The following is a 12,084-nucleotide window of genomic DNA, read 5'->3' as shown; positions in this document are numbered from 1 at the left end:
AATCAAAAGTTACCACCCACAATTGGGTGGGTCACACCTTCAAGGAAACAATCAAAATGCTCCCACCCAGCAATACTGAATGAGGATTAAAGGGTATGGCTTTTCTGGGGTCCACCACAGATTCAGACCAGCACACTGGATGAGTGACTGTCTCCTCTGAATCCTCCTTAAAAGTCTTCCAGTGATTAGATTAAGCATCACTCATGTCAGGAGACGCTCCGCTTAGCTGATTACAAATGCAACCAGCTACGGATGCAGCCAACATAATCATGATTTAAGTCCTTTGAAATGTTCTCATAGCAACAGACATGCCAGCACTTGCCTGACCAGACAACCAGGAATCACCACCTGGCTAAGCTGACACATGAACCTGACCATGAAAAATACCAAAGTATTCTTTATTATAAAACAAAATAGTAGCAGAAATGGAAGAGTCAGCTATCAAATTTATATGGAAGAGTAAGAGGCCGTGACTAGTTCAAGCCATCTTGAAAAAGAAGAATGAAGTTAGAGGACTCACTTCCAGATCTTAAAACTTATTATAAAGCCAGAGTATTCAAAACAGCACAGTACTGGCAAAAGGACAGACATACAGAACAATGAGAGCTCAGAAATTAACCTTCACGTTTATGGCCAACTGATTTTCGACATGGTAGCAAAAACTACTCAATTAGGAAAGAACAGAGTCTTCAATTAATGATGCCAGGAAAACTGGATCTCTATTTGTAAAAGAAAATGAGGATACCTACTTCACAACACAATTACAAAAAACCAAAACAATTAAACAAAAAACAATTAAACAATTAAAAATGGATGATGTACCTAAATATAAGAAGTAGGATAATACAACTAGAAGAATACATAGGAAAGCATCTTCAGGACTTTGTATTAGGTAATGATTTCTTAATACACCAAAAGCACAAGCAACAAAGGAAAAATAGATAAATGGGACTCCATCAAAATTTTAAATGTTTATACCTCAAAGGACTTTATCATGAAAGTACAACGACAATCTACACAATGGAAGAAAATAGTTGGAAACCATGTATCCGATAAAAACTTAATAACCCAGAATACATAAAGAAATCCTTAAACTTAACAACAAAAAGACAACCAAGCAAATTAAAAAATAGGCAAAAGATGTGAACAAGCATCTCTCCAAAGAAGATAAACAAATGGCCAGAAAGCACATGAAAAGATGCTCAACATCATCAGCCATCAGGGAATGCAAATCTAAAGCACAAGATACCATTTTACACTGAGTAGAAGAACTATTAAAAAAAATAATAATAAAAATAAAAACAACATGTGGGGCATCTGGTGAGACAAAATAAGCCAGGAACAAAAGAACAACAATGGTATGGTCACCTTTAGAAAATGCTTATAAGAAAATAGGGGTCTAGACTGTATGCTTTAGAGCAGACTATTAAACCTTACCGGCAGGGAATCCCCGATACTGTGTCAAACTTTAGGGACACCCAACTCAATAAGCCATGCCCTCGATCATGAGGCTTATTCTTATGAAGCTAATGTAGGCAGCAGAGAAGCTTAGACTACATATAGGCATGACTAAGAGTTACTTCTGGAGGATCTCTTTTGTTGCTCAGATGTGACCTCACTCTCTCTAAGGCCAAGTCTGCAAGTGAAATCATTGCCGTCCCCCCAACATGGGATATGACATCAAGGGTGAAAGTCTCCCTGGAGATGGTGGGAAAGGACTCCAAGGATGAAACCAGACCTCTCACCAAGGGATCAAAAATTTCATCCTGACCAAAAGGGGTAAAGAAGTGTTACTAACAAAGTATCAGTGGCAGAGTGAGTTCAAATAGAGTCAAGAGGCTATTCTAGAGGTTGCTCTTAAACAAGCTTCAGTTAGACTTTGCTACCTAACATAACCTGCCAACTTCCAACCAGGACAATTCCAGCAAATCCTAGCGAACACCTAGGTCAATATATAAGATTCCACAAGGGTTCCAGGCACTAGAGTAACTTTCCAGAAACCTACAACCTCCAGATGGGTCCCTGGTCCAGATAAGACCTGAAAACCTAGCCCAGCCTCTCCAGAACATAAGATAGCTCCATCTCCCTACCCCATATTAGTGACAGACCCTTCCAATATCAAAAATTTATAACTGCCATAGCCCAAACAATCCCAATGAGAGGTATGGAAAGATCAAAGGTGATGGTGGAATTATACACAGAAGAAAGGACTTAACAAATGAATACGAATGCTGAATCATTAAATTGATATCTCTTAGTCTCCAGTATTTTACAGCAGGTAGAAGTAAAAACCTAAAATTGTGAAACTGTAACCCATGTCAAAGTCTGAAATACATTCTACAACTAATTGTGGTGCTGTGCTTGGAAATTTATAACTTTTTTGTATATATGTTATTGTTAACAACAACAACAAAAAAAGATGGAAAAAAAGGTCGATTGTGAGGATAAAAAAGTATTTAAGCCCTCTAGCCTTCTATATTCTGGAGCAGCTAGAAGGAAAAATATGAGAGGACTATATGGTAGCCCATGACAAACTCTGGGATCTATCTAGCACTTTTTGAAGAGTGCTTTGAAAACTACTGCTTTTTCATTTCTTTGCTTTGTGTGTGTGTATATATATGTTATACTATGCAATAAAAAAAAGTTTTAAAAAATCGAAAAAAATAAAATAAAATGATTGTCCAAAAAAAAAAAGAGTAAAAAAATTTAAAAATGTAGTATATACATACAAAGGATTATTATTCAGCCATAAAAAGGACTGAAGTCCGGATAAATGCAACAACACAGATGAATCTTAAAGACATCACGTTGCATGAAATTAGCCAGAACAAAAAGGACAAATATTATATGATCTCAATGAATTAAAACAACTAGAATAAGAAAACCCACAGTGTCAGAATCTAGAATATAAGAAGGGCGTGGGGCAGGTAGGTAGTCAATCCTTAAAATATGCAGGGCTCCTATTTGGAAAGTTGGAAATATTTGGTAATGGATGGTGGTGATGGTAGTACAACACTGTGAAATTATTAACAGCACTGAAATATACATAAACGTGATTAAAGGGGGAAATGTTAGATTATATATTTGGTAAAAGGATAAAAATTTAAAATCCATGGAACTATACTACACAATAAAACCTAAATTAAACAATGAACTTTAATTAATAGCACAATTTTAAAAGGTGCGATTATATGTGACACATGTTCCACACTGACTCAAGGTGTCAGTGATGAGGTGGTTTATGGGAATCCTATATTTTATGCATAATTTTTCTGCAAATGCTTAACTTTTCTAATAAAGAAGAAATTATTCATTCTCAAAAATGAAAAAAGATAACCTCCAAAGGGATTTATAGATATAATGCAATGCCAATCAAAACTCCAACAACCTTATTCACAGATAGAAAAGCTAAGATTTATATGGAAGTGCACAGGACTTCAACCAAAAACATCTTGAAAAAGAACAAAACTGGAAAATTCCAATATACTTTCCAATAAAACCAAGCAAGCTACAGTAACAAAAACAGTGCGTTACTAGCTGAAGGACACACCTATACAATAAAAGAATAGAAATAAGAGTGCAAAATTAAATTCATACATCTATGGCCAACTGATTTTAGCAAGGGTTCCAAGTTCAATCAATGAGGAAAGAATAGTCTCTTCAACAAATGGTGCTGCTGAGAAATAGATAGCCGCATGTAAAGGAATGAACTAGACCCCCTTCCTCTCATCATATATAAAAATAAACTCAAAATGGATCAATAATGTAAATATAAGAACTAAAGCCATAAAACAGAAGAAAACGGAATATCTTCAGGACAACATCAGAAGCAGGAGGAATAAAAGAAAAATATAAATTGAAGCCCATCAAAATTTAAAACTTTTTGCACATCAAAAGACTTTAACAAGAAAGTGAAAAGACAACCTGCACAAAGGGACAAAATATTTGAAAGTGTATATTTGAAAAAGGCCAGAATATATAAAGAATTCCTACAACTCAACATCAAAATGACAGCTCAATTTAAAAATGGGCAAAGGACTCAAACAGACATTTCTCAAAAGATATACAAATGCCCAAAAAGCACAAGAAAAGATGCTTAACATCATAAGCCATTGGAGAAATGCAAATCAAAGCCACAATATTACCTCATACCCACTAGAGTTGTTATTATTTTTAAAATGGGAAGAAACATGGAGGAATAGGAAACAATATGCATCACTGACAGGGATGTAAAATAGTGCAGTGTAAAAAACAGTTTGGCAGTTCCTCAGAAAGTTAAACATAGAACTACCATATGACCTGGCAATCTGACTTCTAGATATATATCCAAAAGAACTGAAAGCAGGCAGTCAGAGAGGTATTTGTACACCATTGTTCATAACAGCATTATTCACAATTGCCAAAGACAGAAGAAATACAAATGTCCATTAGCAGATAAATGAATAAAGGAAACATGGCATATACATACAATGGAATATTCTTCAGTCCTAAGAGGAATGAATTTCTGTTACATCCTACAACATGGATGAACCTTAAAGATACCATATTGAGTGAAGTAAGTCAGACACAAAGGGACAGATATTACTTGATTCCACTTGCATGAAACAGCTAATTACATAAATTCACAGAATCGGAAAGTAAAGTACAGGTTAATATGGATGGGGTGGGCTGAGACGGGGTAGTGAGAATGAGGAGATAATGCATAATGAGTGCAGCAGGGTGTCTGTTTGAAGTGATGAGAAAATTCTGGTAACAGTGAGGGTAGCACAACACTGTGAACGTCATTAATCCACTGATCTGTATGCTTAGGACTCTTTCAGATGGGAAAGTTCATGTTGTATATAAGGTTTCACAATTGAAAAGAGAAAGAGAAAAACTAAAAAGAAAATAACTAAATACAATACATGATATTGACTGATCTAATAATGGAGAAAATATAACAGGACATTACTGGATATATATCCATACAAAAATTGGAATATAGACTGCAAGCTTTCTATCAATATTAAATTTCTTAAACTTGATAACTGGATGTAAGGTACTTGTTCTTAGGAAATGTACACAGGAGGATTAAGTGTGTAAGGAATATGATGCATAAAACCTACTCTCAAATCATTAGAAAACAGACTGATCAACTGATCAAGACATAGTTGCATGGACGGCTAGATGAAGAAATAGATAGGTAGAAACGTGGATAGACAGAATGACAGAATGAACACATGATAGGGCACATGTGGAGAAATGTTTAGAGTTGGTGGATCCAGGTACCTGGTTGGGGAGCACGTTAAGAGCTCTGTGTAAAGGTTTTATATTATTTTCTCAACTGTCCTGTAAGTTTGAAATTATTTTAAATGGAAAGCTTATCAAAAAAACAAACAGAAAATACTAGTCCATAAACACCATATTTTAAAGGGATTGTTAGGGGCATTAGAGAAGCTTTGGGAGTGATGGTAATTTTCTGCTTTGACCTGGATAGTAGGAACATGGGTGCTGGCTTTGTAATTATTCACTGAGCTCTATAGTTAACATTTGTGCACTTTTCTACAAGTTTGTTACACCAACAGAAATAAGATGTATTAAAAATTAAAGTACATTTTAATTTATCCAAGGTAAAGAAAATTGCACCATAAAGAAAATTGCAAGCTACTTAGGAAAAAAAAGCACAATATGTTACTACTTGGGTTTTGTGGCAACAGTGGTATTTAGAGAGAGACTGATATACTTAAATGAATCAACTAAAGGCTTTAAAATTAATGAGCTCATGTTAACAAAAAAGGTTAGGAAAAACAGCTGATAAGTAAAAACAGTTGAAGGAAAAAGTAAAGATAAAAGTAGACATTAGTAAAATTTAATTATAAAGATCAATGACACCAAAAATTGACTCACTAAAAAGGCTTTAATAAAATGCAGATCCATGAAAAAATTAATTCAAAACAGAAAAAAAAAAAGGAAGGCACAAATAAAAAACTGTTAGGAAAAAAAGTGGCATCTATAGATAGATTAAATATTTTACAAATGAGAATGAATATAAAAAATAGAACTAAGAAAATACTGTAGATAATTTTATGGAGAAAATATTAAACAGAATTATGCAGAACATTAAAAGAATAACATTTTTTGACCATTTTTGGGCTTTTTTTCAGAACACAAAAGTTAGGTATTTGGAAATGTAGACATATAATGCAATAGATCTAAAGAGAAAAATTACATCACCATCCCCATAAAATGTTAAGAAGACATTTGAGAAAAATTAAACTCTCATCTTCAGTAAAATAAGCTTCAATGAATACTTTGCAAACGTGATAAAATGTATCTACCTTGGTCCACAGCCAGCAGCATGAATAATGAAGAGAACTGGCAGGTATTCCCACTCAGGTCCATTTTATCAGACTTTGGTCAGGAAGTGTTATGCTTTTATTGTGCTGCTTATTTTTTATAGGTGAAAAAAATAAAATTAAAGTGTTACATATAAAGAGGAACTTTAATATTTTTAGACATAATATCTTAAATTTCCATTATACCCCTGGGATAAGAAAAGATTTTTCTAAACAAGACTAAAAAAAAAAGCTGATAATACAAAGCGGTTTTATCACAATATGAAATTTTCAGAAAGAATAACTTTAAGTTAGAAGACAAAGGGCAGGTTGATTCCCGGACCATGCACCCAAAATAAAAAAGACAATGGGCAGGGTGGTACAATGGTGGCTGAGTGGCAGAATTCTCATCTGCCATGCGGAAAACCCGAGTTTGATTCCAGAGCCAGCCCATGCCAAAAAATTTTTTTTAAATGCAGACAAAAGGGACAAGATAATTAGCAATAGTTATAACAAAGGATTCTATACTTTAAAATACAAAAGGAATTCTTACAAAAGTCAGCTTAAGAAAAAAAAATTGAAAAGCCATAATTATAAAAGTCGCACAATCTCACTGATAAATTTAGACACATGAAAATCAAGTGAAGTTTTTACCTATTAGTGTGGAAATGATTTCCATGCCTGGCAAGGAGGGAGGGAATGTAATCTTTTAATGAATAATGATGTACCAAAAAAACCTGAGATCCTCATATTTCATTACCCAAAAATATTAATCATAGATATATACTATAGAGCAATGATCCTTAAACATAACAGGCATCAAGGGAGCCTGTCAAAATTCCTAAGCCCCACTCGCAGAGATTCTCTTCCAGTAGATCTGGGATGGGGCCTGAGAAAATGCATTTCAAAGAGATCCCCAGGTGATGATGCTCTGCTGCTGAAGGGCCCTTCCTTAGAGGAGCACTGCTCTAGAGCCTAGAGACACCTATGTACATGTGCAGAAAGTCAGAATGACAAGGATGTTCATGGCAGCATTATTTACACTACCCAAAGTGGAAATTACTGAAATACTTATCAATAAAAGAATATAGTATATAGAATATAGTGTAACCATACATTGGACTACTATATAACATTAATTCTAATAAATTACATATGGAGAAATCTTAAATTATTGGTGAATTGGGAAGAAATGTGTATCATAAATATGTATGCATTATATCTTTTTAAAAGCTTCCAAAATAATATACAGTACTGTCAACCATCTATATATTTTTTTAATGTACATGTAAGATGAGAAGACCAGTTAGCAGAAAAAGGATGAAAATCTGCAACTGAACTATGGGGAAAGATAAGGAAAGCTTCAAGAGGTTTCACCAGAGTGGTACCAGAAGCAAACAGAGGAGAATTTCCTGGAGAGCACTCAGTAGGGTACACAGGGAGTTCAAGGAAGTTTACCTGGATAGGTTTGGAAAACTAGAGTGGAAGAACCAAGACACTATTTTATACAGTGAAACTTGATTACGACGCTCAAAAACACATACCAAAATTTAACTTTGAATTTTCTACTGAGCAAGCTCTATCCACAGCCTAAGTTAAAACCAATACATAGAATTTTTCCCTGCAAGCCATTCATTCCTCTAAACATTCAAGGTTTCATTCTACAATCAAGTAAATTCATCAAAAAGTTGAACCCTTTTATTCCCATTGAAGAAATTTGAGGCAACAGCTTACATTCATTTCAGGGCTGCCACTGGAAGATTACTTACCGAGTCCCTCTGTTAGGACTAAAAAAGGTAACTTCATGTTTTTTTCTTTGTTGTTTTTTTGTTGTTGTTGTTATAACTTCATGTTTATATCTTCTGATAAATCAGTATAATTTATTCTTACAATAAATGCAAATCTTGCAAAACAGAGTGTCTTTCTGCCCTGGCTATTGGAACATCAGAGATATACTTGCAGCTCAACTTAGTAATTGAAGATTCTATGATCAGCGAATATCTACATGCCAACTTGGGCTTCTCCTGATCTATTATTCTATATTTTCTTGAAACTTGATTTTTATCTATTTCTAATTTACCATCTCAACACGCAGACTCAAAATTCTTACAAAGTTCACTGTAAAATACAGTGAGGAATGAATACATAAGCAACTTACCTGGAATTTGTTCATTTTCTGCTGCTCTTGGGAAAATGTAGACAACTCTAAAAATACAGATGTGTTAGAAGAGGAATGGCCAAGAAAAAAGATCTGGCCTGTCTCGCAGTTCCTAGATTCTCCTGCTGTCAAAAGCTACACACAACATTAAATAAAATGTCCCCTGTGGGAGAATGTCCCTTTGTCCCTAGAGAAGAGGCAGGAAAATAATGGGAAAAGTACCCATCTACTATGACTCTAATATACTCGTAACTCTTGGGCACAAAATTTTTCACTGGACAAACGTAAGCATTTGCTTACTAAGGAATTTTTAACAGTTTAAATCTCCCTTTCATGTTCACAAAACATTAAAATGACAGACTTAAGCACATAACAATATACCTTATGAAGAAATATTAACTCTTCATCAAAATTGAATTTAAAAATACTCAAGGATGTGCTTTTTAATCAACTTTCTTACAGGGCTAATCCTTTGGTTTGCCACTCTACTGAAAGCCATAAAAAGCAGTGCTTTAAAGAAAGTCCCACGTGTCAATTTTCTTATCGAACTCAATTGCCATTTTCAAAAGGCCTGGGCTTGAGGATATCTGTCTTTTACTGTCTTCTCTGCCACTAACACATTAAAATCCTGAACAAGCCATTAACCGTCAGGAGCAAGATTTCGTTTTCTCTTCACACAGAAATAGCCGTTTGACCCTTCCTGAACGCGAGGATAAGTCAGGATGAAGGAACACTAGCATATAACAAGACGGACGTGATTGCAGAGCAGTCCAGAATCCAGAAAGAACTAATGGAAAACCAAATAGATAGAGGCTGTAAAGTGAAAGGTGACAACTGAATCTGCTGTGCCTCCCGGACCCTTCCTCCCAGACCGCGCCTTACAAGCGCACAACACGCACGCACACGTCACGCACGCACACGTCACAGACGCGCTGCCCCCCTCAGCCCAATCCCCTCCCCAGCAGGTTAGGCGCACATGTGACGCATGCGCATTAACCTTCTAGCCGCGGCCCTACGGGCTGGGTGTGGAGGAGCGCGCCGTCAGCACAGCGCAGGGGATCGGCACACGCAGACCCGGCGTCCTAGCGGTCGTGCATCTGACTCCGGGCCCTACTCCTGCCAGAGGCGCGCCGTGGCGGCAAGTGCTTACAGTGCCCCACAGGGCACGCGGCCTCCTCCCCACCGCCGGGCTCTAGCCGCCTCCCTCCCACGCCCCAAGGCACGCGGAGCGACACGCGGCCCTCGCCCACGCTCCGGGGCTCACCCGCCGTCGTGTTACGCTGAACCCCGCAGACCGCCTACACTCGGTGGCCCCCTGTCCGCCTCCCACCCGTCGATGTAGGAAAACCCAGAAGGAAAAGGCGGAAGTGCTCTGAGGCGAATTGTCCAACGCATGCGCAGAAGATCTGCACGCGGAGTCCGCGCCCAATGTCAAAACTACGTTTCCCGCGAGGCTCCGCGAACAACCCTTCGGGGTTGGCGGGGAGGTGCCGCCTTAGCATGTTGGGAGTTTGGAGAGATGAGCTGGTGCCTCCAAGCAGCCTGGAGGCTGGTTCCGTCAGCGGTTCCCCAAAAGTCGTAGATCACAGCTGGGCTCTGTGTGCCGCATATGTACAGTTTAGACACTGAGCTGTCAAGGAAAGGAAAGCTGCATGTCAATTTCACTTTTAAGTACTGTAAGAATATCAGCTGTTCGGGGGGGCGGGGAGAGGGGAAGGGGGACGAGAAAGCTAGTTTATCAAAATCACAAAAGCAATAATCCAAAACTGTAGACATATCAGAAAGTACACTCAATCCTAAAGTAAAAAGTAAATGAACCTATTCTCTCCCCTGTGATATCAAAAATATTTAAACGGATGAAGATAGACACCTGTCATAGACAGGAAGCTTGATATTCTTTGACAAAACCCCAACAACTCTTCGCATGTTTTCTGTTTGATTTTTATTAAATGCTTTACAAAATATTATTAACGTCATATGCAATAAATGAAAAATTAACAGCCAGGAAACTTTTTTTCTTTTTCTTTTTTTTTTTTCGCGTGGGCAGGCACCGGTAAATGAACCAGGAAATTTTTTTTAAAAGCAGAGCAATACCTAAGAAATATCAGTAAGTGTAATATCGTTTGGTTATTTAAAATAGATTGGAAAAAAAATAGATTGGCAGCTGCTTCCTGGAAGTAAAGCCATGATTAAGAGTATATTTTAAAAATGAAGGATAATAAATGTTGCATTTCAAAGCAATGGGGCAAAGACTGGAACATTCCAAACAGCATGTCATGCCAAACAATCTCGAATAAAGATAACGTTCTATTTCTGTATTACACATAATTATGTTTCACATTGAGGATATGGAACCTTCAAACACCTGAGTTAGTAATAGAGAGATCATTTGTAAAGAACCTGTGACACCAAAGATAGCCATAAATTTAATATCTGATACATTTTATTGTAGAAAAAATAAACTTACAGTAAAAAAACGATTAAAGGAAATAAACCAGAAATAGTTTTACTATTTGAAGAAAACGATTTTACTTAATTTATAAGGAACTCTTAAGATCAGCTAAAGCACTAACCTATAATTTAATTAAAAGGAAAATGAGTAATAAATGTATGAAAAAAGTCCATTGGGAGAATTTTTTTTAATGCAGAGATTTACGTAAAACATCTAACATACCATTTATTGAGGTTTAAAATGTAAACTTTATTTTTCCATGTGTATACATTAAAATTCACTCTTTTCAGTGCACAGTTTTATGAGTTTTGTCAAATGCATAAACTTTTGTAACCACTACCACAATGAAGATAGAGAATAGTTTCATAACTGCCAAAAAAATTTCTTTATGCTATCCTTTTGAAGTCAAATTCTTACTACTCTTTTTTTAATTTCTTTATTAATTAAAAAAATAACCCAAATATAATCAGTAATTCACAAAAATTCTTACTACTCCTAACCTTTCACAACCACTGATCTGTTTTACATGCCTATAGGTTTGCCATTTCCAGAATATCATGTAAATGAAATAATGTAGTATGCGATTTTTTACCATACTTTGAAATATAACAGTTGAAAAGTTTAAAGGAAAGTAATATACAACTCTGGTAGTGGCATTCCCATTCACTTTTACTGAGAATGTAATTCACATAAACTTCTAGAGGCTCATTTTTTATCAAACTTCAAAAGGACTTTTAATATAGCCGTCCCATTTTCATAACTATATATGACTTTATAGTAATAACATTTCATTGATTTACGCACAAATATATTTACATCAGTCAGGGTCCACTTGGGAAAAGAAAGATCACTGAAGTATTAGAATTTAATGTGGGCAATTAGTTAAAACAGATAATTGAAATACTAAAACGCAAAAAGTGAGCACTGACTTAAGACTGATGAAAGCAGATACCAGCTTGGGACTGAGAAACTAAAAGGAAGAGGTTAAGGTTATCATAACCTAGAAGCTCAGAAGATGGCCTGACAGAGCTAGGATTAGACATTTGAGGAAGGAGTGATGTCTGGATCATGCATATGTGGGTGCTGCCCAGTTGCTGCTGGCCCTTCGAAAGCCATGTTGGGGATAAACTTCTTAGATTCACATCTCTGAGGGGCTTGCT

General features: G+C 36.3%; 1 protein-coding gene and 1 long non-coding RNA gene across 11 annotated transcripts in view; both read right to left on the bottom strand.

The window, feature by feature from the left end:
* LOC143653459 (zinc finger protein 33A-like) overlaps positions 1-9,851 on the bottom strand; it is a 122,252-nt gene extending 112,401 nt beyond the window's left edge. For 5 of the 10 annotated variants that reach the window (XR_013161298.1, XR_013161292.1, XR_013161293.1 and 2 more), the window contains exon 1: positions 8,473-9,682. Coding sequence is in view for 1 of the 10 variants with exons in the window: in XM_077124485.1 (XP_076980600.1) it covers positions 8,473-8,487 (15 nt within the window). In the remaining 9 variants the exon portion in view is untranslated. Of the gene's footprint in view, positions 1-6,317; positions 6,426-8,472; positions 9,683-9,736 lie in introns of those variants that run through there. The other 5 variants (XR_013161299.1, XR_013161300.1, XR_013161295.1 and 2 more) reach the window with 5 other exon arrangements.
* Positions 9,852-9,859: 8 nt separating this feature from the next.
* The window catches only part of LOC143653478 (uncharacterized), a 50,443-nt gene continuing 48,218 nt past the window's right edge, over positions 9,860-12,084 (bottom strand). Inside the window, exon 3 of the long non-coding RNA XR_013161312.1 lies at positions 9,860-10,102. This is a non-coding gene — a long non-coding RNA (uncharacterized LOC143653478). The remainder of the gene's footprint in view (positions 10,103-12,084) is intronic.

This window comes from Tamandua tetradactyla, chromosome 13 (assembly GCF_023851605.1).
Source record: "Tamandua tetradactyla isolate mTamTet1 chromosome 13, mTamTet1.pri, whole genome shotgun sequence".
Taxonomy (NCBI): Eukaryota; Metazoa; Chordata; class Mammalia; order Pilosa; family Myrmecophagidae; genus Tamandua; species Tamandua tetradactyla.
The sequence above is the reverse complement of the archived record's forward strand: the minus strand, read 5'-3'. Positions and strand labels throughout refer to the sequence as shown.